We start from the raw sequence: 27,082 nt of genomic DNA on the forward strand, positions 1-27,082 counted from the left end.
TGCCTGTATTTCTCACCCTTTGGCTTTAAGCCTAACTTTTCAGAAACCGACTTGGACTTGTCACTCAGTTCCTTGAGCATCTTTTTAGTGAAGGAAGTCAAGATGTGCAATGCCCTAGGTGAAATTATCATTGACATCAACAGTAAATTAGAGCACTACCAATCCTTGCAGTTGTGGCATTACCAATGTGATGAGAGCTCATCAATGTCACAAATAAGAAGAAGTCATTGCTTAAACAGCAAAAGCTAGGTATGTGAAAAACTTGCATCGTGCAGTGCTTTTGTTTGGGGCACTCAATGCTGTCTACTTACAGATATGTTGTGGAAAGGATGGATGAAAATCTTTGGGATAAGGTTCTAAAATATTTCCATATGTTATTGTTTTACCAAAAAGACGACATTATGACCCAAGTCCCAAATTAAGCCAACTAGCAAAGTATCTTTAACTCAATAAGTCAATAGTAAGACTAATAAGAGAGTTGCATACAACAAAGAAGGTGTTTGTGTATAGATAAATAGAAAGTTGAAGACAATGCAGTGTCCATAAAGAATTACTCAACTTTGATGTTGTTATCATCTACAACAGCATCACTTGGAAGGTCACTCCCCTTTGGAATCTTTCCTGGATAATCAGTCACCGAAGTGTCTGATCCCAACATACTGTGAATCACATGAAAGAACATTAGACTATACTTGGTTACATCTTCAAAGCTCATGGCAAGAAAAATGAATGAAGAAACTCCATACCTTCTATCGACGATGACCATTGAACGTAGCTCACAATTCGCAAAGCTGCAAATCAAATGCAAATTATAAACCCAATAGATTAAAAATTCCTAACTAAGAGTGTGAAAGCTTACTGGCTGCAAATTTCCTTCTTAACATCTGGATGACACTCGTTTTGTAGTGCATTCAATGTGTGAAACAAGAAACCACTGTGTGTCACAATCGCTATCTCTTTCTCTTTCCTTGTCCATAGCCTACAAATCCAAAACCAGCCATCATACACAGTTCGGTTCCATCAGCATTTCCGATATATCAACAAGACTAATGGAGATTACTTCAATTCTACATGGAAAGAATCTTCTTTCATCAGAGATTGATCCTATTTGATGCCAACTTCTACTTATCAAACTAACAGTGTCGAGGAAGCGGAGAGGATGTTTCTCTAAGTTTCACGTTCTGTACAATCCATTAAAAATAACTAATCTCCTAGAGTTTAGGTAGAAAAGAAAATATACCAGTTCAGGAACTTTTTTCCTCTAGCTGCAAGTTCTTCAATTGTTTCTCTAACATCAGCCTTCCATAACTTGTCTTCCTCGCTTTTTATCTGAACGCAAATTTAAATGTGAGGAGTCATTTGAAGCACATATAAGTTATTTGGCGGAGCTGGGCGCTGCTATTAGTCAATTGGGCAACCAGAAGATTACAAGTAATAATCAATGCCAGGCACATCTAAGACTCTCAATTTTACTTGCCAGTGAAAAGTCAACTGCAGGGAAAAGAAACTGATAGTCGCTGATACTTCTCCTCTGATCACATGGATGCACTCCCTGTGTCCACAAAAATGGAATACAAAAGTGAAAACTTGACGCAGCTAAGCATAATTATTTTGTGACTAGATCTAAGCTTTTGAATAGGACAGCAAAACTTGTGAGTAGGAGTGAAAAATACTGCAAAACTTGTTGTTTCATGATCACTTTAATTGGTGAGTAGGAGTGAAAATATTAACTGCAAAACTTGGTTTTACCATGAAGTTTTGCGATAATTGTGAAGATAGATAGACGCAATTATGCTCAATTTTAGTTTGTCTCTAGGCTATATGTGTTACACTGAAAAGGCATACCAAATGTTCTCTGCAGGACTCCTCTGTAATAATTGGTGGGCAGTTTGAACTAGATATAGCTGCACGGCTGCTATTTCCTGCATTTGCTACCATTAGAGGTAGTACATCACTCATATCTGTGTAGCCCTCTCCACCAAAAACACCAACAGCAGTTTGCAATGTTCTATATACAAAGCAAATACACAAAAATCAACAAATTTTAACACTGTCAAAAGGTTTATTATCTAAATGGAGTGCATCAATGTGAATGATCAGTCTCACACAATCTATTATACTAAGATATCAGTAATCACAGATGTCTAAAGTACCTCATCAATGGAGACGAAATGACCAGTTCGATCTTCTTGTGAAGTCCACTGGAATGAACATGCTTACGCAAACTATCTACCTGTCAGCAAGAGAATCTATATTAATTTTTTTGGATAAAGAGATGCAAGTGGAGCTGTTTTGCTCTGTAGACCTGTTGCCAGCCAAGCTGGGTCAACTCAGCATCAAAGTAGTCATGAGACATGTAAGCCTTATAGTTCTTTTCGCCATCAACATTGTGAATCCCCTGAGCATGTCTCACCTGAACAAAAAGTAGTCAATATCAACTCCAAACACTAGAGCATCTTTGAAACCTTGAAATGATAGATTTAAGCTCAAAGAGATATAATAACACCACTCACTAGGTAAATGGTTTTGCAGCGGTGCAAAGGGTACAAACCTATACCAGCACCAGTCTCCATTTCTGCAAACTGATTCAAAAAACATCAATATGATATGATAAAGAGACTCAAAAACTTGTATAGCAGCTAAAAACTTACAAGCAAATGCACACTGTTACAAAACTAAAGTTTCGTTTTTTAAAACAAAATCCAAATAAAGAGACAAATAAATCAGGACACCAAGATCGAATTAATAGAAGGGAAAGATAAATACCAATCGATTCCAAGAGAATCGCTCAAAATCAAAAGCCAATGGTTTCATTATTACACACAAAAAGGAAAACCAATCTAGTGCAAATGTAGAGATTGACAGAATTAATTATTCACATAGATGAATATAATAAAACAACACATTTCTTGAACTTACAGGAGATGTGAAGAAGTAAACCACAGGAGGCTGTTGTGAGAAGATGTGAATGAAGTAGGAGAAGAAGAAGAAGAAGAAAGAGATTAGATTAGATTAGTTGGATGATTACTTCTCTTTTTTTTTTTAATTACTTTTATAAATTAATCTTTAATTATGCATGCAGCGGACCAATGAAAACGATTTTAAAAAAAGGTTTCTACAAAAAATAATAAAATGGTGAGAGCCGTCAATAATACTAACCACGTATACGAACCATTTGGGTCCTCTCGTTCGTCACTAATACGAACCAAGCCAAAACAACAACTCTAAGAAAACCAAAATTTCATATTACATTTTGAACCATCCAATATTTTATTATCCTTATCTTTATCCACTTAATTTTCTTTTCCTTTTTAACTACTTAAATTAGTTTATCAGATTCTGAGGTTACGTTAGTAGATAAACCAAATGAATAATCTTCTAAAATCTAAATCAAAATCGATTAAAACCGAAAACCACATGAACATCAAACCGAAAACCGGAGTAGATTTAAACCGTAAGAAATTAATCGGAACCGGAATAAATTACCGGTTTAACCGCGAGATTTCATTACAGTGTCGTCTTTCTCCTCCAGATTTCGCCATGAATCGATGGAGTTGGGATCCAGACGAATCTACACGACGATGCCGTCGAAGCTCCGATCTTCTTCACTTCTTCCACGTCTTCTGCTCCTTTCTCTCTTATTACTCCTCTTCTATTCCTTAATCCTTCTCCGCCGCCCGATCACATCAAACCTCGTCTCTCCTCCGCCGTGCGATCTCTTCTCCGGCAAATGGGTTTTCAATCCAGAAACTCCGAAACCGTTGTACGACGAGACTTGTCCTTTCCACAGAAACGCTTGGAATTGTTTACGGAACAAGCGAGATAACATGGATGTTATCAATTCATGGAGATGGATTCCCAATGGCTGTGGATTGAGTCGCATTGACCCGGCTCGGTTTCTAGGGATGATGAGGAACAAGAATGTTGGGTTTGTTGGTGATTCTCTAAATGAGAATTTCTTGGTTTCGTTCTTGTGTATACTTAGATTGGCTGATCCAAGTGCTGTGAAGTGGAAGAAGAAAAAAGCTTGGCGTGGAGCTTACTTCCCTAAGTTCAATGTCACTGTTGCTTATCATAGAGCTGTTCTTCTTGCCAAATATCAGTAAGATTTCTTACTTTCATAGTTTGAAATCTAAAAAGGGTTATGCTTTGAGTTCTTGTAACTTAGCTCTTCAAGGGAGAAATCAAAGTTCAATCTTTTGGATTAAGATTGCCAAGTTATAGGCTTGTTAGGTGGCATTTGCAAAAAATTTAGAGTCCATAGAGAAACTTCAATTCCTTTCTTCAGCTGTGAATGCCATTAGAAGTTTTCTGGCCATTATGCTTTAGAGTTGAAACTTGAAAGCATAATGAATGTGTTTTTGTATATGTTGAATTTTTTCCAGCCTTATATGTTCTTCTAAACTGATATGATAAAAGGTGGCAGCCGAAGTCTTCTGTTGAAGCTAATCAAGACGGAGTGAAAGGAAGGTATCGAGTTGATGTTGATGTTCCTGCAAATGAGTGGATCAATGTCACTAGCTTCTACGATGTTCTCATTTTTAACTCTGGCCATTGGTAATAGTTATATCCTTGACCTGTTTGTTTTTCTTTTTCGTTCCATGCTTACAGCTTTTTAGTATCTGGATCTGTTTTTTGGGTTTAGGTGGGGTTACGATAAGTTTCCTAAAGAGTCACCTCTTGTCTTCTATCGAAAGGGAAAGCCGATAAATCCTCCTCTTGATATATTGCAAGGATTTGAAATAGTTCTTCAACATATGGTTTCTTATATCCAAAGAGAAGTCCCAGCAAAGACCCTTAAGTTCTGGCGTTTGCAATCACCAAGGCATTTCGATGGCGGTGATTGGAACCAGAATGGAAGTTGTTTGCTCGATAAGCCACTCAAAGAAAACCAGGTATGGTAACGAGTTTTACTAAGCAACTCTGGTCTTTCTCTGGGCTTCCTCAGAGATGGTAGAAAATATATTTGTTTTCGATTTAGTCCTATTGCGTTCTGATAAATGATGTTGATGCTAAGACCTAGACAGCTTGACTTGTGGTTTGATCCCAGGAACAATGGAGTGAACAAAGAAGCAAGAAAGATTAACCAAATCATCAAGAATGAGTTGCAAACGACAAAGATCAAGTTACTTGATCTGACCCATCTAAGCGAATTCAGAGCAGATGCCCACCCAGCGATCTGGTTAGGGAAGCAGGACGCGGTGGCAATATGGGGACAAGACTGTATGCATTGGTGCCTACCCGGTGTTCCGGACACATGGGTCGATATCTTAGCGGAACTCATTCTCACTAACTTGAAAACAGAGTGAAGACGATGTCAGAGTCGAGAACAGAGACTTGCTTGAGCATAGGGAAGCTCAAATGTCGGAAAGGTTCCATCTTTTGGTTTTAGCTGTAAATGATTCATATTTTGATGAAATTTTGTAGAACTTCTTTGTTCCTTTTCCAGGACACACCTTCAAACAAAACACAAACATTTAACTTGTATTGTGATACATGTATTTTCTTGCTTGTGATTACTGTTTCCATGAAGTTATGTTTTTCCCAATTGTGGCTTGTTTGGTATGTTGAACTGCATATATAAAGAAGCTCTAATATCTCGAAACTATGGTTCCACCTTTAAAACAAAGGATTACGTCCATGTCTTAAAAGGAACTATGGTTTGTAAATGGGTCATATTTTGATTAATTGTGATTAGTTAGTCGATGGTAAAAGAATATAGAATGCAATATAATGAAGATTATTAGACCGGATAATAATAACACTAAAGGATTTGGCCATTTGGGACAAAGGGAGAGAGAGAGAGCAGCAGCAGAGCAGAGAGATGTCGGTGAGATTACTTCATCTTCTCCCCCAAAACAATTCCTTTTCTCGGAATCTCAAATTTCACCAAGTGTTGACCCGACCCGTAACCCGAATTCAGTGCATAAAGAGAGACGACGAAGACGATGACATCATCAGAAACATGAGGATTAGGAAGCCGAAGAAGAAGAAGAAGATTATGACCGATTCGGAGCTAGCGAAAGATTTGGCTAGAGAAATCGGGAAAGCGAACACAGTCGCGGAACAGAGAAGAGAAGCGATGAAGAAGAGCGGTGAGATTCTATGGGGAGAGTTTTGTAGGCATATGGAATTGAAAGAAGATGAGATGAAGATTAAATGGAGCAAGATTGGAGAAGAAGAGAAAGTGGTTCTGGTTAGAGAGTTCGTGGATGAATGGGCTGTAGATTTTCAGCCTTTATCTGTTAGATCTGTGAAAGAAATGGTTGAACAAGAGTGTTTGGATTCTTCTATGGAATCTTCTGCTTCTATGTCTTCGTTTTCTGGCTTGTTTCCTGGATTGAAGAGAATCATTGGGTTTGAGTAGAAAGAATCTCCAATTTTCTTTTATAATCATTGCAATGGTTTGATCAGGTTCATTGACAACTTAAGTATTATCAGCAGTTTGCTATATCTTTCTGACAAAAACACTTTTATGGCATTTGTAGTACATTTGTTTCTTGAGCTGAGAATACTGCAACATGTTTTTCTATTTATGAAACCAATTCGTTATGTTTTGTTCTGAATCCGAAATGATTATTGAAGATTACCTCAAGTCACGCAACCAAAAACGGGTGCATCAAAATTCATATACGAGCGTTTCAGTTCTAGGGAATGAACGAACAAATATCTCTGTGTTATGAAAAAAATAAGAAAAGAGACAAGTTGTATAGTTATTCATTGGTGAGACAAGCCTCATCGATTAGAAAAATGGACAATTATCAGATTAAATCAATGTATTTGCATTGTCAACTTTCTGAGACTACCTTATAAAAAACACAATCATTATCACACAAATATTTCCATCAAACGTAATCCATAATTTTGATCGCAAAGAGGAGATAGATAATTAAACAATAGGTTCAAACAACCACCTTAACATCCAAACTTTCATGAGATGTAAAAAATAAACTAATTAAGCAGCAACAGCATAAAGACTTTAATCCACACCCTCAATTTTGTCTAAGTCGATGATGGCCGCAATGTTTATTCCTTGATATCCACGCAAGAGATCAATCAAAGGCTTCAGCTTCTCAACGAGCTCACGAAACAAATCAACCCTACGTTCTTTCGCGAATTCCAAAGTCTTTTTCAAAACATTCAAAATCAATTACAAATTTTCAAATTCGTTCGAAACAATCATACAATTGTTGAATCGATAATCGCCACAATGTTCCTTCCGTGATGAGACCCACGCAAGAGATGAAGAAAAGGTAACAACTTCAACTTCTTAACGAGACCAAAAAACAAATCAACCCTACCCTGGCGTCGCGTGACTCTCAATGCCTTTTGCACAACGTAATTCCCAAACGCATCCTGAGCCAGCCTCCACAACGTGAATCCACCACACTCCATAAGCTCACTCACGACCAAATCCAAAGCTATCATCGATCCAGACTCTAGAATCTGCTCCACGATGTAGCTACCACGTCTCTCAAACGAAAGCTCAACGTAGTAACCACAAAGCCGAAACGCTACACGGTTTGTGCATTCCAAGTCATGGAAGTTAAGCACGTGTTGTACCACAAAGTTTCCTGAATCGTCCATGCTTAGCCAATCAGCGTTTTCCGATATTTCGTGAAAGAATTCATATCGGAAGATATTGTTTGATTCGGTTATGATTTGGTTAAGTGCAATGCACCCGATTTCGTCGCTCGCAAAGTAAAGCGCGTCACGGAGCGTGAGACTAACCAACTCGAAGCTTTCAGAGACTTTGAAAGCGGTTATCGCAACGAGATAACTGTATTTTCCGGTCATAATATCAATGAACCTACGCACGATAGCGTTCAATAAGATTTCGTCAGTCTGGTGAAATTTTCCAAAGAGTCGTCTTACGCGTCTTGATCCTTCTTTATCACTGACAATCTCGACGAAGTAATCGGATTCTGACGTCAACTTTGATACAACCCCATGAAGCTCTCTTCCGTTGTTCCTCAAGATCATATCGTTAAACTCCGTTGAACCCTCTCCTTCCACGGATGTGAGTAACGTGTGTAAACGCATGCGAAGTTGTTGGAGATAGTTTTGTCTAGATATTGTACGAATGGATTGGTAGGTTGAGAAGTAAGGTGAATTGATTGTCAGAGAGATTTCTTGAGGTTGCTCCATATAATTGGTTGTTTCTCTTCCTAGAGCCTCAGCCATTGTGGAGAAGCCATGAGGGTTTGTTCTGTAAGACGGAGCCCTAGAAATTAATGGTTGTTGACTTGGAACTTCGGCTTTGTGGTTTTCTAAACCTTTTTCCATTTTTTTGCTCTAGCTGCAAGAATATGAATGATTATTGAGTGATGAATATATAGTTTGGATGTGTGTGTCTTTGTAGAGTAATTTATATGAATAATTATGGTTGACATGAGATTTCTTATAGAGAACGGAAATTATCGTTATGTTTTTAACTTAATTTTTAGATTAGTCATGTGTTTATATGATAACTTGGAAATAAATTTCAACCGCTAAAGTAAATCTATTATTTTTTTAAGAAGGGGACTTGGTAGGTACTAGGTAATATCCAAGTTAATTTTTGAGGAAAATATGATAACAAAATTAATCTTCATTGAAAATTTTCCAAACTCGAATATTGGAGACTGGAAATAGACTTATATTAAACTGATCTAAATCTTTGGTCTGAAGATATTTTAGGCCTAAAAACTTATCGATTACAAGAAAAATAAAAAATTGAAAAACAAAAACTACAAAATTAGTTAAAAACCAAATAATCAAGAGGGAAAAACAAAGACCGACTTATTTTTTAAGTTTTTATTTTCTTGATTTCTTCAAACGATTATTACGAGAATACCCCTTCCTCCTCATGGAATATCCAAAATTCGGATTTCTCAGAAACCGAGCTTGCCATGGATGTTGACGGAGAAGGTGATCGTGGTCAAAACCCTAGAATTATGGAGAGGGATTCAGATTCGACCAAAGATCAGATCACAGAGCCTTCATGGTTTACCCCAAAAAAGTAAATTCTCTTCTTTCTCCATTATACGTTTCTCAGGTCAAAAAAATGTTGTAACTTTTGGCAAAATTGGGCGAAATGTCAAAGCTTTTAGTTCACAGTGTGAATGAAGTAGGAAATTTTTTCTCTGTTCGCTTGAAATCTGCTAATTGGTTCTATTTATGGAAGTTTTGTACATTTTTGTTGAAAGAAGTTTGTACATTTGATGATCTTTTAGTTTTCTGGAATAAGCAGATTGATGGAGAGCAAAATCGATAAATTCAGCTTAGAATAAGAATCTGCTATGAAATGGGCATATAGACAGTTTTTGTTACTGTATAACTCTTTAATATATTGTTAGTCTTTTTAGGAAATGGAGAGGATTGGATATGAATAAACTCTGTGGGCTTATTTTCAGCATTTTCTGAGTCCTTGAACTGTCGGGAACCCAAAATTTGTGGGTGCTTGATTGATGAGTGTTTTGGTATTAGTCTTATTCTTGTGGTTATTTTTTGGCTATCTCTGCAGGCTTCTCTTTGTGTTTTGTGTTGTGAACTTGATAAATTATATAGATCGAGGAGCTATAGCAAGTAATGGTATCAATGGGAGTCGTGGTACTTGCACTTCGAGTGGTACATGTTCAGCTGGCAGCGGAATACAGTAAGTTCCCATTTGTTTGCCGTCTATCCATTAAAGCACTAGGTATTGAAATTATCCGTTCCAAGTATAGTGTGTGACTGCAATCAAACTTTAATTTAAGCTAGAGGTGGTACTCGAGCTGATCCTCTATCATATTTTGTGAAAACATGAGAATCTGTTTTGCTTAAGTCATAATGCCCATGGTTGTACTACACAGGGGGGATTTCAACTTGAGCAATTTTGAAGATGGAGTTCTGTCATCTGCTTTCATGGTTGGGCTTCTTGTAGCCTCTCCTATATTTGCTTCATTAGCAAAGAGGTGTGGACTGGATTCCCCAAAGTGCTGAGTACATAGGCATCAATTTACTGAATTTGAATCTACATTTCATTATCGTTAAGGTTATTTAACTCACTTACTGTTCTGTGATGCAGTGTTAATCCGTTTAGACTTATCGGAGTTGGATTATCGATCTGGACTCTCGCCGTGATTGGCTGCGGTCTTTCGTTTGATTTTTGGTCCATCACAATCTGTCGCATGTAAGTGGGGTTTCTATTAGCTTTTCTATTTCTTTCATTATATTTTCAAAATCATATACATCTCCCTTTTACGTGTCTCACCTTATTCAGGTTTGTTGGTGTTGGTGAGGCATCATTTGTAAGTCTTGCTGCCCCATTTATTGACGATAATGCCCCACGTGATCAGGTAGTTGCTTCTGGAATGTATCTGTTCTCTCAATCCATGGTTTTAGAAAAAGGATGGTAATTAATGTCTATAGGAAGGAAGCTGATCATTCACAAGGCACTTTGTGTTTGTTTTGACCAGAAATCAGCGTGGCTTGCTGTATTCTACATGTGCATTCCGACAGGCTATGCTTTTGGCTATGTATATGGTGGAGTGGTGAGTTACTTTTTGTTATTCGTTCTGTCTATGTCATGAGATTTTGATTACATAGTTCTGTTTTATACCACCTTTAGTGACCTAAATTCGCTCTTCTGTGTGTTTTGTAGGTGGGGAGTGTCCTTCCTTGGCGGGCTGCATTTTGGGGAGAAGCAATACTTATGCTTCCTTTTGCTGTTCTAGGTTTTGTTATCAAACCCTTGCATTTGAAAGGTGTGTTTCCGAAGTTGCAAACACCCACACCCTATGTCCCTGATGGAGTTGAGCTATTTCTAATAAATCTTGTATCTTCAGGTTTCGCTCCAGATGATACAGGAAAACCCCGGACAGATAACTTAAACGTTTTGCCAATTGGTTATGGGCTCTCAGCTGTTATGAAAGATTTGAAATTGCTTTTGGTAGATAAGGTTTATGTTACAAACATTCTTGGTAACCATTTTTCCTTGTCATGTGTTAAAAGCATTTGTGTCGTTGTATGATTAATTGATTACCTGTAACTGTTTTTTTTTTTTTTTCCTCAGGGTATATTGCTTACAACTTTGTTTTAGGCGCATATTCATATTGGGGGCCAAAAGCTGGTTATAACATATACAAGATGGTAAAATATTACCAGAGCGTTTTTGTTTCCATGTGTAGAAGTATATCACTTGATGCCTTTACCCCATTGCAGGAAAACGCTGATATGATATTTGGAGGGGTCACAGTTATATGCGGAATCGTTGGCACACTATCAGGAGGAGTGATTCTAGATTACATGGATGCTACAATTTCAAATGCTTTTAAGGTAAGATCCTCAACTTGGAAGACAAATTATCCTCACATGGATAGAAATTCCACATTCCTGACATATATTCCTACCACTTATGATCTTGTAAAACTAGTACTTGATCGCCTGTTTCTGTATTTTGCAGGTTCTTTCAGTTTCAACGTTTATAGGAGCATTATTTTGCTTTGCTGCTTTCTGTTTCAAGAGCATGTATGCATTTCTAGCTCTTTTTGCTGTTGGTGAACTTCTTGTCTTTGCCACACAGGTAATCTCGGTTTCCATCATTCATATACTTGATTATTGTTTTTTTTTTTAATATCATTTTATGCTTCACAAATCAACCTCTTCTGATTTATTTCATGATGTTTAGGGTCCTGTGAATTTCATAGTTCTCCATTGTGTCAAACCAAGTTTGAGACCACTTGCAATGGCGATGTCTACTGTCTCCATCCATATCTTTGGAGATGTACCTTCCTCACCACTCGTTGGAGTTCTTCAGGTTTGGTTTCTCAGCTGTATCCACAAATTCTTGATTCAGAGCTCTAATATCTTAATCAAATTAAGCTTCAGTTAAACGCAATTTCTCATCTCGATTAGTTTGAGGCATCACTATATCCGACTTCTGAATGTTTTCTCATTTCTCACACAGGACTACGTGAACAATTGGAGAGTGACTTCTCTTGTTCTTACATTCGTTCTCTTCCCAGCTGCTGCAATTTGGTCCATAGGTTCGGTTTTTAGCCACACCGGGAACTCAAAATTCAAATATTTTTTTTTAGTTTAATGTGGTAGTAATGATTTGTTGCGTTTGTGACTCTACAGGGATTTTCCTGAATAGTGTGGATCGATATAACGAAGATTCCGAGCCTGATGCAGTGCCCAGAGAATCAACCGCTGCGCCTCTTCTCCAGGAAGCATGAGACAAAAGCCTCCAAGGTCACTGAGAATTTTATGGTTTATTCTCATTTCCTTTTCTACTTTCTTGACAATAGAAATGTGCCTGAAACATAAAACAAATGTAAAATTACCTTCATCTGTATATTCTTTGTTTCCTGTTGTAAAAATTATGAATGATCATCCCTATTTCTCTACAGAAAAAGTAATTTAATTGTTTGGTTAGATTCCAGATTCAGATTGATGTCTCTCTTTCACAACTTAGTTCAGGAATAGAAATGTGATGTCTTAATTATTATTTCCCATTCTTTCAATTGGTGAAAATCTTAACTGCTCAAAATGCATGAAAACAAGAAAAGCGAACTGTCACAGGCTCAGTGATTAGAAAATTGCAGAGACTATCTTTTAACTGTTTTAGAAAAGTGAAAGATCTCCAGGAGAAACTGATCTCTTGACAAGTTTAGCCCATGATTCGTTTGTCTCATGGATGATCTTCAAAGCATAATCCTGTAAACACAAAAAAAAAAAAAAAAAAAAAAAAAAGTATAACCTTGTAAAAATCTATGGACCAAATATGAAAGAGTCTTAATGGTTTTTGGTATATTACTTTGTTTGTTGGTTTGTCTCCAAGACCAAACTTGTTAGCAGGCTTCCCATCTGGGATCTTGGAGTCTCTAAACCAATCTCTAATAGCTGTAAGAGTACCCTGAGAGCAGAAAACTTAATAGTCCATGAAGACATGAAACTTATTTGTTTGAGATCATACCGGGAAATGTTTCTCGACATCATCCACATCATTCACAAGATGAGCTTTAGGATCATCTAAATAAATCGCAACAATCTTCCAGTCTAGCTCTCCTTCATCAATCATAGCCAGAGCAGCTAAAGGTTTCACCTTTAGAACCTCACCTATCTTTCACCAATCTCAACAACATCAACTACAAAAGAATAACACGAACCCAAAAAAATAAGCTAAGCTCTGTGAGTGGAAACGCATACAGAAACCAAAATCTTTTAACCTACCTGGATCATTATCTCCAAAAGCACCTTCAACCTCAAAGTTTGCCAGAGTTGGATCTTCCCATGTTTGTGGAAACAATCCATAGTTCCAGTTAATGTTTACAAGATGGTGCAAATGCAAAACCTCGTCTTACGGATAATATCTGAGCTTCCCTTTCTTAGTGTCTTGCTTAATAGGAGTGAAAGCTTCATCAGTAGCAACCTCCATCTTAGATCTCGACTCTTTAGGAATTTCCACTATAAAGTGAAAAACTCCATCTCCTAAATGCAATGGTATATCATGCCATGGAGATACCTAACCAACACAAATTTCGATCAACAGAGAATTCGAAATGAGAACAAAAACCAGAGATTACCTTCTTTCCGGATCCATCTTGAAGGAAAACTCTGTAATCAAGGGTTTCAGTCTTGAATTGTCTGAACCTGAGGATTATAAATGGCATTCATTACAAGAAAAGGGTCTCTTCGATTTCACAACTAAGGAGGCTCTCATGTTGAACCAGAAACCGTTAAAGCCACAGACTTTACGCGTAGGAAGAACAAAAGGTCGCTTTGTGAACAAACACAACTTCGTTTGGTTGGCAGATGCTGCTGCAGCTGTTGTCATCACTCTAGTGGCTGCCATTTTCGTGGAGGGTTCAAGTTTCCTTCCTTGGGTCTGTTTTGTGATTGATTCGTTTCACTGGCTAGCTCCTTTTTCAGTGTTTATTCATTTTATTGTCTATAATAAGACTTTTGAATTTTAATACCAACAGCAAAGGTTTCGTGGTGTAGTTGGTTATCACGTCAGTCTAACACACTGAAGGTCTCCGGTTCGAACCCGGGCGAAGCCATATCATAGATATCCTTTTAATCAACGTAATTTTAAATTTTAGTTAGCTGCACGACGTCGTTTTCCATATAACCGTTTTCGTGTCTCTCACCAGTCACCACCACGTCACACATCGTTTGATCTCGCGCCACATCAGTCTTTCATTGTTAATACTCAATACTCTCCACGTCATCATCTCTTCCCTTGAGAGCACGCCATTTAAAAAGACTCCAGAACCATCCACAACCTTCTTATTAACAACAACATATCCAAATTTGGGTCCTTCTAATTTTGCGCAATCATAAACCTTCGAGGCCTCAAATTTCATTCGTTCTCTGTGATATTTCTCTCGCAGCTTCGCAATTAGTCTCGTAATCATATAAATCTCGAGGGTTTACTCTTTTTAAGTCGTGGGTTTGAATTCTCTTTTTTTTCAATCAATGATGGGTCACAGAGTATTGGTTTGTGTCGGAGCTCTGTTTCTAATTTTATTCACGATTTTTCCATCGTCTAGAGCTTTGATTTCGTCTCCTGAGGCTAATCCTCCTTACCCTAAAGCTATCTCGGTAAGAAATTTACCATCTTTTTTATATTTTGATTGAGTTCATAGATATTGATAAGAAGGTGTCATTGTTGGTGTTAATCAAAAAAAGTTTTTTTTTTAAGCTCTTAGAATATGAAATTTTGGTTCTTTGCTTGATATAGTAATAATGTAATATCATAAAATGTTTCATGTATAAGCTTTTTCACTTTCCTAACTTCACATTCTCTTTAAAATGTCTGGTTTTGATAGGATTTGAAGGAAGCAATTGTGAAGGGACTTGGATTCCAATCTGAGGAAGTCAAGGTTTCTGGTTTTGATGTAAGGGATGCATTGGTAGGACATTCTGTTTCTTATGAATTTGATTTAGAAATCGACAACAAAGTGCTTCCATTTAAGCTTCTTGAGGATGTGAACCGATGGGGATACGTAGATCTCCCTATTTTCCAAGTAGAACAACCAAATAGAAATGGTTTGGTTCCCATGAGGAACAAGAAGACATCTAGTGATGATGTGTTACCTGTTTTAGCTCCTTTTCAACTTGCTGGTCCTATGGAACTTTGGATCCAAGATGCTAACAATATGCGCCTTTCTTTACCGGTAAGCTTGAAAAATTATTATACATTGGTTATGCTTTGAACAATCGGAATTGGTTTTGTTTATTGATTTGTTCTGTCAAAATATATGCAGTATGATGTGGATGCTGGTGTTTTGAAGAAAGTGATATTATCAGATGGTTCTGTTGTAACAGTTAAAGGAGCTAGATCTGTTAGTTTGCGTCATCCCATTGATTTGCCACTTCCATTGAACCAAAGCTCCAATGAATTTGCCTCTGGACTTTTGTCGTTAGCTGAACAGCTTCGACGTTCTTCAACTGATCAAGAAAGTCCACTTCTTTCGCTCCGCATTGTTGGTCCTACTTCTCTTGCATCAACTTCACAATCTCCTGACAACAAACTCAAGCTTAAGCGTCTTGCTCCAGGACTTGTGGAACTATCTTCCATGTCTAAAGACAAAAGGAGTCTCTCAACGATTGGCACCAGCGCTATGACTACCGTTCTTACCCCAAGAGAGTTTACAACAATGTGGCCAATTACTTCAATCAATGGCTCAAATGCTAACTTAATCGGCTTTGAGAAGCTACTGACCTCTGTTTTGGGTCCCAAAGCTCAGGAAAAAGGTTCCTTTAAGGTGTTGAAAGCGAATGTCGCGGCTCAAACTTTTATGAAGATTGGTTTTGGTGTAGAAAAGAAGCTCAAGGAAGCAGATCTTGAAGGTTTAAGCTTTCCAGAGTGGCGAACAAAGCCTGAGACAATGAGAATGCATTTCGAGGTTCTTGCTAAAGTTGATGGAGAGAAAGTTATCCCAGAGAACGTAATGCGAGTTGATCCGATACCATTGGAGGACACGATTGCGCAAAATGTGATTACTGGAAATGTAACCATGTCGAAACTTCCAATCATTCAGTCTCCTCCAAGCCCTTTCACTTTGTAAATCATGTGGACATATAAAACATGTTTTATGAGAAAATTTTCAAACTTTTGATCTTGTATTTGTTTTACTTTACTCACCATATCGCAGAAGAAGTGTATGTTAATCTTCACTGCAACTTGTAATTATTCCGTTTTTTTTTTTGGGTGAAAATCAAATATCTACATATTTTTGTTTCTTTTAAGTGGTTTTAATATTTGGGTGTCTGATAAGGAAATCGCTAAATCCATGGATAAATGTGGATAATGACAAAAAATATGGGGACCAAACTGAAAGAATATGACATTAATATACTCTTGGGCTTAACATATATCTTAGTTTGGGCCCATTATTAATGTTTAACTTAAGCCCATGGGCATTTCTCTTGTAAGCCCATAGTTCATTCGCCATTATCTCCGGCTAGTCGCCGAGACTTTCACGTCGGAATTAGTGACACGCGCGTGACGAGCGATGGGAGAAGAAGAAGCGCGTAGTTGGATTTGCGGAGACGAAACGGCGAAGCAGATGTTATCAAGGGTTCTTAAAGACCGTGCATTCATGCTTCTTCCGCCTCTTCACCGTGTACCTTTACGCGCCGGGAACGTAGTCGAGATCACCGGCGCATCTCCGTCTGCGAAAACTCAGATCCTGATTCAAGCTGCGATCAGTTGCATTCTTCCTAAAACGTGGAACGGCATTCACTATGGAGGATTAGGGAAACTGGTTTTGTTTCTCGATTTGGATTGTCGCTTTGATGTACTCCGGTTATCTCAAATGCTCAAGCATCGTCTTCTTCAAGCTAACCGTATGCAATTCCTGAAACCCTTCCCTTCGTTTTACTTTGCATTTGATTTTGCAATCAAGTAGTCATACATGCATACTTATACATAAACAGTTTCAAATTCATGAAATAATTGAGATAATCTCAGTCATAGTGTGATCTTTGGTAGTTTTAAGTTTTTGTTTAGTGTAGTGTTATAATATGCGATGTATATCGAAGATGGTTGAATGTGGTTGTTTCCGCGTATCAGGGTTAGGAAATGGAGCATGGTGGCAACTTGAAGAGTCAAATGTTAAGAGTTGCAAATCTGCACAAGAGAAGCCAAAGACTGTGTTTGATGAGGAGTTATATGTTTCATGCATGAAAAGGTTTCTGTATGTTCGTTGCTATGATAGTCTTGAGCTTTTGTCCAGTCTCAAGGTAGTGTTTTCTGTTGATGTAACTCATATTGTTGGGTTTGTGTTGGATACTAGGACCCTGTTGAAAAGTTTGTATCATTATGTCATTGTGTTGCAGACATTGCATTACCGGATCCGACAACAGGAAGCCTGTGGAAGTCAAGTCGGAGTGCTTATGATTGACAGGTTTGTCTTTGAATCTACTAGTTTCTCATTCAGTTAGATCTACAGATGCTATTTTCATCTAATATATCTTCCAGGACCATTTCAGAACTTTTTATTCTCTAAATGCTGAAACTAGTCCATCATAGGTTAGATCAGGTTTACATGATTGGCGCTACTATTGATGCCATATGGCTAGATAACCTAGTGTAATGTTACTTTCGCAGATGCATTGTAGGGTTTTATGCACACTACTATCTAGCAAGCGCACAAGAAGTATTTGAGTTAATTATTTTGCAATCTTTTCGCCAGCATTGGTGCTTTCCACTGGACTGATCGTCTATCATCATCATTGGCATTGGAGACACATAACAGGTAAGATATCTACATAAAGACAGTCTAAAGGAGACTCTGGATACCCAAAAAAACTGACATGGTGTATGTAAAGTGACAGCTTCTCTGTTTCTATACAAATTTGGTTGCTTTATTTGGATTCTGTGTCTTTAGCTTACTTAATTCAACATGTTAGAGAGTTTGAGGAACTTTGAGTTTGATCCTTTTTATGTGAGACTTATATTCATGATATATAGGAAAAGTCTGTCCCTAACGAATGTGGTGGAGATGATAGTGCAAGAGTTGAAGAAGCTCCTGCAGGTGCATTCGCTGGTAGTACTTGCCACTAAGGCTACAATTTATGAAGAAAAGTACCCAGCAATTGAGAATAATCGGTTAGTTGGTTAATCAAATGCTCTGTATACGGTTTCTTTTTTGTTGCTACAGTCGCTTCATCTCTAACTTCCCAAAAATTTCAGAAAGTTCTCCTCAAACGACGATTTTCCAGGGAACGCTGCAAGTAAAGCTCAGCAACCTCTAATTCGTGAATTCATGCCTTCTTCTTGGCAGGTCATTTTCTGATGTGAACCCTTAGAGCCTCTTCTTGGAATGCTTTGTAGATCATTTTTGACACAAACGATTTCAGGATCTACAAAATTTTATCGATTGTTTCGAAGGATGATTCTTTCTCACTACCTTTCTTTGTGGTCATTGCAGGCATTTGTAACACATAAGATAATCATACGAAAATCTGGTTAGAATATTTTTTTCTCGGTTTTTCGCTTTCTCTCTATGTCTTCCTTCATTTACTGTACAGCAAAAAAAATCTTTTATCATCCCTGCAGCTGATCATCGGTCTTTACAAACGGGGCAACAAAATTTGTCGGCATATTTACTTGAATGGCTACAACCGCAACTCAGTAGCATAGATCGATTCATAGTAGACGATGTAAGGAAACATACAACCATTGCAAGTCTTGCAAAGCCATTTTACTCTAAACTATTACTCATATATTGTTTTTCCTGCTTCATCATCTCATGCAGTCCGGTATTGTCATTGTCTCGTGACCTAGATTTCACTTCAGGTATTCTTCAATATCTCTTTCTCTCTTAGAGACTCACACATGTTTGTAAGTATGTAATGTGTAGAAACCATAAACTATTGTGAATTCAAAGTTAGCTATTAGCTAAGCAGCTTGCAGCAAAGTCGCCAGATGTAAAGTTTATGATAATTATTTACATCAGAAAGAGGAAAAATATGGACAGCAAAACTTAAATCTTTAAAGGTAAATTTGTCTTTCTTTTTTATTTACTTGATTAGGTTATTTTTACAATATTTCGGTAACCTTATCTTAGACATAAAAAGAAAGGATATCATTCTTACTTACACACACGTTTTGGAATTGAATTGAATTGGATTGTAATATCTTTCTAAATTTGTTTAAAATATATATTTCATGATATGACATGAAAGTCTGAGAAATTGCAACTGCACGTGTTAATTTTATACCTCATTGTTGTTAGAAAACCATACTTTTTAACTTTAAGCTGCCTATAAACCTGAAAGTGATTCTTAATGGGACATTACTATTCACTACAGGCCTTAGCACTTAGGAGTCGTGTTACATTTTTTCGACATCAAAATTATTACAACATTTTGCTTCTGGACTCTGTACAGTCATCAGTTTTTGGTGGTTACTTTTCTTTTTCCAGAAATTTTTATCTTGTTTTCACCGCAATTCTCTTTTCTTTTTTTGGAGTAAAACTATCTATATATATCTTGGAATTTAGCTGATAAGAGTCTTCTTGACTCATCTTATGGAAAATTAGAATGATAGACTTGAATTTAGGAATCATTATTGTTTTATGTAATAATTAGGCTTTAGAATCATATTCATAGGACTTCCACTAGAAAACTTTTAAGTGTTGGATATGATGTGTGACGTGAAACTAAACAATTATCCATCTATATCAGAATCATATTCATAGGACTTCCACTAGAAAACTTTTAAGTGTTGGATATGATGTGTGACGTGAAACTAAACAATTATCCATCTTTTTTAGATTGCGTGAGATTGATTTCCACAGGTATATATTCTTCATATTTACCCTTTTTCTTACTTTTTTAAAAATAATTAGTGTAATTATGTGTCAGATAGCTTATGAATTTACTAGATTTGATATGTACTTTCGTTTCCAAAAACATGTAATTTTTTTGCATTTATCGAAACTAAAGATGCATCACCTTATTAGTTGAGCATTTCTTCGTAGTTATAGCGATAACTCATGTAAAAAAAAAATTAGGAGGTGTAATAGGCGATCGGATTAACGTTTCTCAGCTGTAATAACTCGAAAGTAAGATAAAAATAAAATGGAAATTAAACCGTAAAACGGCATTTAGTTTTATCCTTTAAAAGAGACGTGGCCTCTTAAGAGACTAACAATTTGCAAAGTTTGTCACATTTGACTTTCTTTTCAATCATATCCTCAAAGTCTCAACACATCTCCCACACAATTTGATTTATTTATCCATTGTACCATTGCGGGGTATCAATTCCAAATGTAACAATCTAATTTAAAGATGATTTGGTACTTAAAAAATGTCATAAAAAGTGATGCACAAAATTACCGATATGGAACAATTATAGATAAGAACGAAAGCAATTCGTCAAAAAATTATAAAAACAAAAAAAATTGGGCATGTGGGTATGAAAGGCTTTGACGAGTTTGAGTTTGGCTTTGACTTTTGCCTAACTCCCATAGTCCCATTTGTTTGAAACCTATATCCAATCTCCTCTTCTCTCACCCATTAACTAAAAAATTAAATCAAATTAAGGCTTTTTTTTTATCATCGCAAAAGTTTGATTTGATTCATTGCTTGTGTTTTGTTTTGTATCAACTTCACACTTCATCTCCATTATTAACACCACGTAGTTCCTGTTAATCGAAGACCTTTTCTTTATCATATTTGTTTAGATCCCTGCATTTTCGTTTGTTTGTGGTGAGTCTTATCTTGCTATTACTAATCTCACACAAGTAATAATTCTCGACTGTTACTTTACTAATAGTTTGAGTTCAAAACCTTTCATTGAAATTTAAGTTTTTGTAAAATTTTGAAAATATAAAATCTTTTCAGTCATATTAAATTATTAACAAAGGTTTATTGGAATGGTAATTTACCGTAATTTTAAAAAACATCCGTAATGGTAAATTGTTTTTCCTAAAAATAGTACTTTGTTTAAATTTTGTATTTAATTTATACATATAAATGCGATTTATATATGAGATATGATACAAGACGAGACATGGTAACACTAAGCTACGATCTCATTAATTGAGATTTCGTCTATTTTGGTGTCTTGTTTCTTAAACAATCCAATCAGAATATTTTGTTTTGATTTTTTTCTTCTCAATCTTACAAAATTAAGTTTTTGCTAACTAAAATAGTAAATTGTTTTCCAAATCACACGATGATTGTCCAGTATGTATCAAATTCAATTTACTCCGTTGTATGTTGGATGTACTTTTTGGATCACTATATACTCTCACTCACCTTAGCTTTCGATATGTTTTTAGTGGATTAGTATAAATGCAAGCAATAAATAAATATAACATCAATTATCTGTCTAGTGAAAATGAAAATATATACTTATTAGATTGATAGTTAAATAATGAGGACAAAACTAAAGAAGACAAAGATCTTTCGATCACGCGTGTGGCGTGGGCATGTGCCTGCGTAAGCGTAAGCAATAGATCATCCAAATGTGACTCATGTCTTTTGACAATTTTGCCCTTTTTATAAGAATAATATTATCAAGAAATTTGATGTTCACATTTTGTTGTTATACACTTATAGTAGAGAATTTCTTAATTTTAAAAACATTGGAGAAATCTGAAGCAAAGTTTGAGGAGCACCCACACACTCCTCCTATTCATTGGGGCTGCCTACTCCTATGCTCTTCTTCTTTTATCTTTTTTTTTAATTGATCTGATGAATTGCTTAGTAAGTTTTTTTAAAAAGTTATATCAAGAACTGTGAAAAAAAAACAATAGTAATAGCAATTATTTGAAGCAAACAGTGAAAACAATAATAGTAAAATAGCAATTAACAAGTCAATTATTTTAAGCAAATATTAATAGTAGAGGTCAATTATTTTAAGAGAAGGAGTGGGTCCAAAGAAGAAAAATCTATAGTTGAACTCTGAATCTATATGGGAAGTGTTCGAGTTTGTGTGGATCTCAATTTTATAACAAAAGCCATTGATTGCTACTTGAGGGAGACTCATGCATATGAATGAGAAAGATTGATCAATTTAAAAGTTTTCTTCGTATATACATAAATCATTAATATATTTATAAGTTTAGTATAGTTACTTGGATGAATCTGAGGTTGCCTTGCCTCCAAGGCACCCTTTAATTTAAAGAGATTCAGTAATTTAGTTATCGATCTCATTCTCACGAGATGTATATGAAGTTATGAACTCAAGTGTATTTAGTTTAATTGATTCAATATAATTTTATTTTATTTTAGTACCTGTTTCTTTTTAAGGTTTTTTTAATTTATATGAAAGTACATCTTAGTTTGAGTACATAAATATGTAATTAAAGAAGATAAATTTATATGGAAGTTTAGTGTTTGTTGTAAGCAGATTAATATATGAATTATTTTGTATAATCGTATAAAATAGCTTAAAAATTCAGTATTAGTATAAAAATAAAGGAGTTGGGTAATTAATTAATGGGTACAAAGGTACAAAGACAAATCTCAAAATGAAGGCAAAGAAAGGTTGGGGCCCAGAATCCAATGGTTGACGACCAAACTCATATTCATGTGCGCCACGTGGAATACTGCGGTGTGCATGATCTCAGCATGAAGTGTCATCATCACTCATCGACCTCGAATTCGTTCTTCCTCCTCCCAAAATTATGAAATTTGCATTGTTTTGGTTTGTAGCAAAAATTTTGGTTTGTTATTTAGTGTAAACTGTGGGCTTCATTAATTATTAGTATATAGAAACCATTACTAAAACGTAGATATAGACTAAAGGCCATAAGCAGCTTCTAGTGATTATTTTTTACAATTGATAAAATGAAATAAAAGGTTAATTCTTTTTCAAAAAAATAATAAGTAAATAGGTTAATATATGAATAGTGCAATCGTTAGTTTGCTATGGGCTTGATTCTTTTTTTTTAATGGTTGTCTTTATGTTTATATTATCTTCTTTTAAAAATTTATTTATGTTTATATATCAAAATAGGGTATTTTGTATTCTTCATGAAGTATGATTTTACATGAATTATGTTTTTTCCCCTATTTAGTTCAACATATTGTTAGATAGCTGATATTACTATGAGTCTATGACTGTTTTTTGGAAACCGATATTGTGTTAATAAAAATGTTTAGAAAGATAGGTACTTAATTCGTAACAGAGAACATAATTAATACAAAAAAATGATAGTACTACTAGTAAAATATTTAATGAAAAAACTAACTGAAATCACCTCAATAATTAGAGCATCTCCACTCCAACCCACCTTTATATTTGTCTCTAAACTCTATTTTAGAGGTATTCTAATCCACCCACCTCTATTCTCACCTCTAAAATAGAAATCTCTATTTTTTTTCTATATATAGAGGATTATATAGAGAATCTTGATTTTTTTCCCTATAAATAGAATTAAATTTTTTAGAGAAAAAAATAGAAGAACATATTGGAGTAAAAATAAAGAAAACTCACCTTTATTATAAAGATAAAATTAAAAATAGGGAAATACATCGGAGATGGTTTTAGCAGCTATACATGGAACCAACCAAAAATATATGTGCTCTGACTTGACATACACTCATTTAATGACGACCCCAGGTGATTAAAGCCGACTTAAACAAAAAAATTTTTTGTCTGCGCACCTCACGAAAGCCTTATACTCTCCACCCCAATTTGAGAATGAGTTTAATTAGATATAAAAATACAAAAAAAAAAATAGAAAGAAGAAATAAGAAGAAGTGGATAAGAATCTTCTTCTTACTTTCTTAGTGGTGAAGAAGAAGAAAGAAGATACTCTTTTGCGTGGAACTATCCAATCCTCAACACCTCTCATTTGTTTTCCTCGCCCGCCTCTTTCTCTTACTAGAATTAAAATATTTGCCAAATAATAAATATTTGTAATCTTTTTGTTCAATCTTTAGGTTTTCTTATGCGCTATAGAAATATACATTTTTTTTCTTGCAAATTTTATGTCTATCAACAAAATAAATTTAGACAAAAAAAAAATCAAAATAAAAACTAAAATCAGATCGGTAAAATGTGTTAGATTTTAACTATCTAAAGAGACTTATAGTTTATTGGTTTGTAATAGTGCATTATTGGATTCAAATTCCTGAATATGCATGTGTAAGTAATAGCGGAGAAAAATGATTATGTTGTAAGTTGTAACATGAGAAAATATTTGATTAAAATCTAAAACCAACTTTTTCAAAAAAAAATCAAAAACCAACTTATGACCAGTGGTAAGATAAAAAAAAAAAAAAAGAGCCGTAAAAACAATACTGGTAATGAAATCTTAAACATCAAATTCAGTAAACCCTTACAAACGTTGGAAACACAGTTTTTACTTTTAAGAATAAATTGAAAAAGGAAAAAAATAGAAAGAAGAAAAAAAAAACGGCAGCCGAAATTGTAAGATCCACTTAAGCCGACGACTTCTCGGAAATTAAGCTTTAACACTTGCTTGCTTTCATCTTTATTACCAATTTACCATCATCATTCTCTTTTGTTTTTCTTTTATCATTTCCTTTAATTTTCCTATTTAAAAAAAAAAACAAATTCAAGGTGGTAATTTAATGTGTATGTGCAACTGAATTAAAGAAGCCATATATAAAAAGTACATGACTTTCAAATTCCACCTTCTTCTTCTTCTTCTTCTTCGATCTCCTATATATACCTCAATCTCTTTCACACACTTCCTCTGGCTCCACATCATCCTCTCTATATAATCTTCTTCTACACATTCACACGCAACCACATATGTACATGTGAAGTAGTGAGATCAATATCGTTATCAATGAATCTACCACCGGGATTTAGGTTTTTTCCGACCGACGAAGAGCTCGTCGTTCACTTCCTCCACCGGAAAGCTTCCCTCTTGCCTTGTCACCCTGACGTCATCCCCGACCTCGATCTTTACCATTACGATCCTTGGGACCTTCCCGGTATATACAGACACATATCTCTCTCTATCTCTCTCTCTCAATATATGCATCATGATGCAACATGATCATAATGATCCCATAGTTCTAAACATGCATGTACGTGTGCATATATATGTATATATATGTATAGTTGACTATAAATTGTTATGTGTGTATATAAGGATCCAGATTAAAGGACGTAGATTGATTGTTGTCACCAATTTAAGTAACCAATCTGTCTTTTTTTCCCTTTTTTTTAGCAGTACACTTTTGTTGGGTTGCTCTTTTTAAGGATTGTTTTTGTTTCCAAATCTTACCATACACACAAATATTAATAGTACCAATCTTTTACCTAATAACTTTCTTTTTTATTCTCTCGGAAGGAATCTATTAATTGGTGAACCATTATTAACATTGCTTTGTTCATAGTCATACATGTGCACCAATTTCAATCATTCGATCTCATGATCACCAACACAATCAATCATATACATATTGTACACACTCACCAAAACATGTACGTAGACATACATACAAACAAATTTCAAATACACACATAACTTTTTTACGTATAAACTACAGGGAAAGCTTTGGGAGAAGGGAGGCAATGGTACTTCTATAGTAGAAAGACACAAGAGAGAGTGACAAGCAATGGGTATTGGGGATCAATGGGAATGGACGAGCCAATCTACACAAGCTCCACACACAAGAAAGTGGGCATCAAAAAGTATCTAACTTTCTATCTCGGAGATTCTCAGACTAACTGGATCATGCAAGAATATTCCCTCCCAGATTCCTCTTCTTCATCTAGTCGATCTTCTAAGAGATCAAACCGTGCTTCTTCTAGTTCTAGTCACAAACCCGTGAGTACCCGTTTGTTTCACAAGCCTAAAGTTGTCAGCTTTAACTTAAAAATTACATTTTCTTTTAACCTAAAATTAGTAGTTGACCTCCACGTGGCATGGATTTTTGTGTGCAGGATTATAGCAAGTGGGTGATATGCAGAGTGTATGAGCAAAATTGCAGTGAGGAAGAAGACGATGATGGGACAGAACTCTCATGCTTGGATGAAGTGTTTTTGTCTTTAGATGATCTTGACGAAGTAAGCTTACCGTAATAAAGACAGAAGCACCCAAGAAAAAAATAGGGAAAAGGAGAATGAGAATGAAATGACATCATTCTTACAGGTTATATGTTGTAAGATTAGCAAATCCCCAATTTGCAAGCAAGAAGCAAAAAAGGAAGAAGCTCTAGTCTTGTTGTAATTTTTTTTCTAAATTCAAATATATCTTTCTATTAATTTTTAATACTGATTTAATTATGTTAGTTATTTATATATATATATATATATATATATATATATGCATATTATATGGGAGAAGTTAGCAAATTGTATTGTGAACAAATTGCCGCAAATATTATTACAATTATGAACCCAAGTTGTGTGTAAATATGCACTTATTGCTCATATATACGATACGACAATAACAATATAGTAATTCATGAAAAATATAATTTGTTTAGATAAACCAATCTAATAAGCTGAAGAAGATTTATTCTGAATTCAATCATAACCCTAAAATTATTGGTTTGTGTAGGCTTCACAATAAAACATTAAATTAAAATATATCTCGTCTTTTTGCCTAATGTACCTAAGGTTAGGAGGAAAACCACATCTACTGGACTACTAACTAGTATGGGATAAAATTGCAGCCTACTTCTCATCCTTTGAACAATATTAGCTAAAATATATTATAATTGGTAGAAACGGATTAGAGTTTTGACTAACAAGATCCAAAACACTAGAGCATTTATATAATGGGAAATAATGATTATGTTACCACTGGATGCATGCAAATGAGACTTAAAATAATAAGCCCCCCATGTTGGCGAATAATAATGGGGAAAGGCTAATAGTGTGTTTAAAAAGTTATATAGACCAAACTAACTTTTGGGTTTTATTTTTGTTTTTGTTCTTTCTTTCTTGAAAGTTTATATGATCAGTCTAGTTCGAACTCAACAAAAAAACCAACAAATACGAATTATGTTTCTCTCTTTTTTAGATGGAAGAGGACAGGCAGCTTGGAGAATAATTTTTCTAAAAATAAGTTGTGGCCCTAAGTTTAGGTGTCTAATATATCGTAGGATCAGATTACACTTGCGTACTACTATATTCTAATCCATAGCTAAATACTTGAGAAGT

General features: G+C 35.4%; 8 protein-coding genes, 1 non-coding gene and 1 pseudogene across 12 annotated transcripts; 7 read left to right on the forward strand and 3 right to left on the reverse strand.

Moving 5' to 3' along the window:
* Window positions 1–351: 351 nt before the first annotated feature.
* LOC9300978 (phosphoglycerate mutase-like protein 1) lies at window positions 352–3,023 on the reverse strand. Of its 2 annotated transcripts, none has more exons than XM_002866570.2 (10): window positions 2,920–3,023; window positions 2,514–2,582; window positions 2,306–2,413; window positions 2,154–2,233; window positions 1,846–2,008; window positions 1,478–1,552; window positions 1,241–1,329; window positions 860–979; window positions 747–791; window positions 352–659 (listed from the first exon to the last, which is right to left on the reverse strand). In XM_002866570.2, the coding sequence occupies exons 2-10, from the start codon at window positions 2,571–2,573 to the stop codon at window positions 551–553; spliced, it is 849 nt and encodes a 282-aa protein (XP_002866616.1). In that variant the 5' UTR covers window positions 2,574–2,582; window positions 2,920–3,023; the 3' UTR covers window positions 352–550. The 2 variants fall into 2 exon arrangements, with proteins under 2 accessions (XP_002866616.1, XP_020881690.1); XM_021026031.1 differs by having other exon boundaries at window positions 2,514–2,575; window positions 2,920–2,965.
* A 468-nt stretch (window positions 3,024–3,491) lies between these two features.
* On the forward strand, window positions 3,492–5,548 carry LOC9302689 (protein trichome birefringence-like 12). 2 transcript variants are annotated; one of them, XM_002864857.2, is made up of 4 exons: window positions 3,492–4,102; window positions 4,420–4,557; window positions 4,646–4,895; window positions 5,028–5,548. In XM_002864857.2, exons 1-4 carry the CDS (start codon window positions 3,549–3,551, stop codon window positions 5,307–5,309), a joined length of 1,224 nt encoding a protein of 407 aa, XP_002864903.1. In that variant the 5' UTR covers window positions 3,492–3,548; the 3' UTR covers window positions 5,310–5,548. The 2 variants fall into 2 exon arrangements, with proteins under 2 accessions (XP_002864903.1, XP_020881707.1); XM_021026048.1 differs by having other exon boundaries at window positions 5,051–5,548.
* A 200-nt stretch (window positions 5,549–5,748) lies between these two features.
* On the forward strand, window positions 5,749–6,532 carry LOC9300979. Its single transcript, XM_002864858.2, has one exon. The coding sequence runs from the start codon at window positions 5,825–5,827 to the stop codon at window positions 6,365–6,367; it is 543 nt and encodes a 180-aa protein (XP_002864904.1). The 5' UTR covers window positions 5,749–5,824; the 3' UTR covers window positions 6,368–6,532.
* A 447-nt stretch (window positions 6,533–6,979) lies between these two features.
* On the reverse strand, window positions 6,980–8,184 carry LOC9300980 (pumilio homolog 18). The gene is made up of 2 exons (XM_002866571.2): window positions 7,186–8,184; window positions 6,980–7,126 (listed from the first exon to the last, which is right to left on the reverse strand). Exons 1-2 carry the CDS (start codon window positions 8,182–8,184, stop codon window positions 6,980–6,982), a joined length of 1,146 nt encoding a protein of 381 aa, XP_002866617.2.
* A 581-nt stretch (window positions 8,185–8,765) lies between these two features.
* On the forward strand, window positions 8,766–12,399 carry LOC9302690 (probable sphingolipid transporter spinster homolog 2). The gene is made up of 14 exons (XM_002864859.2): window positions 8,766–9,001; window positions 9,506–9,637; window positions 9,834–9,935; window positions 10,049–10,153; window positions 10,244–10,319; window positions 10,440–10,514; window positions 10,625–10,727; window positions 10,809–10,943; window positions 11,036–11,112; window positions 11,185–11,298; window positions 11,426–11,545; window positions 11,651–11,779; window positions 11,930–12,008; window positions 12,103–12,399. Exons 1-14 carry the CDS (start codon window positions 8,892–8,894, stop codon window positions 12,198–12,200), a joined length of 1,455 nt encoding a protein of 484 aa, XP_002864905.1. The 5' UTR covers window positions 8,766–8,891; the 3' UTR covers window positions 12,201–12,399.
* A 56-nt stretch (window positions 12,400–12,455) lies between these two features.
* On the reverse strand, window positions 12,456–14,165 carry LOC9300981 (annotated as a pseudogene).
* On the forward strand, window positions 13,954–14,027 carry TRNAV-AAC. The gene has a single exon. It is a non-coding gene; the product is annotated as a tRNA-Val (tRNA).
* A 96-nt stretch (window positions 14,166–14,261) lies between the features above and the next one.
* Window positions 14,262–16,174, forward strand: LOC9302691. Its single transcript, XM_002864860.2, has 4 exons — window positions 14,262–14,333; window positions 14,390–14,571; window positions 14,799–15,146; window positions 15,237–16,174. Exons 2-4 carry the CDS (start codon window positions 14,446–14,448, stop codon window positions 16,038–16,040), a joined length of 1,278 nt encoding a protein of 425 aa, XP_002864906.1. The 5' UTR covers window positions 14,262–14,333; window positions 14,390–14,445; the 3' UTR covers window positions 16,041–16,174.
* A 63-nt stretch (window positions 16,175–16,237) lies between these two features.
* LOC9300982 (DNA repair protein XRCC2 homolog) lies at window positions 16,238–18,975 on the forward strand. Of its 2 annotated transcripts, none has more exons than XM_021010941.1 (9): window positions 16,238–16,821; window positions 17,048–17,217; window positions 17,314–17,381; window positions 17,670–17,732; window positions 17,948–18,085; window positions 18,170–18,260; window positions 18,408–18,444; window positions 18,536–18,639; window positions 18,735–18,975. In XM_021010941.1, exons 1-9 carry the CDS (start codon window positions 16,488–16,490, stop codon window positions 18,756–18,758), a joined length of 1,029 nt encoding a protein of 342 aa, XP_020866600.1. In that variant the 5' UTR covers window positions 16,238–16,487; the 3' UTR covers window positions 18,759–18,975. The 2 variants fall into 2 exon arrangements, with proteins under 2 accessions (XP_020866600.1, XP_020866608.1); XM_021010949.1 differs by having other exon boundaries at window positions 18,560–18,639.
* A 5,496-nt stretch (window positions 18,976–24,471) lies between these two features.
* On the forward strand, window positions 24,472–26,179 carry LOC9300983 (NAC domain-containing protein 104). Its single transcript, XM_002864862.2, has 3 exons — window positions 24,472–24,900; window positions 25,462–25,742; window positions 25,859–26,179. The coding sequence occupies exons 1-3, from the start codon at window positions 24,753–24,755 to the stop codon at window positions 25,994–25,996; spliced, it is 567 nt and encodes a 188-aa protein (XP_002864908.1). The 5' UTR covers window positions 24,472–24,752; the 3' UTR covers window positions 25,997–26,179.
* Window positions 26,180–27,082: the final 903 nt, after the last annotated feature.

The sequence above is a fragment of the Arabidopsis lyrata genome, assembly GCF_000004255.2.
Source record: "Arabidopsis lyrata subsp. lyrata unplaced genomic scaffold ARALYscaffold_8, whole genome shotgun sequence".
Lineage (NCBI taxonomy): Eukaryota > Viridiplantae > Streptophyta > Magnoliopsida > Brassicales > Brassicaceae > Arabidopsis > Arabidopsis lyrata.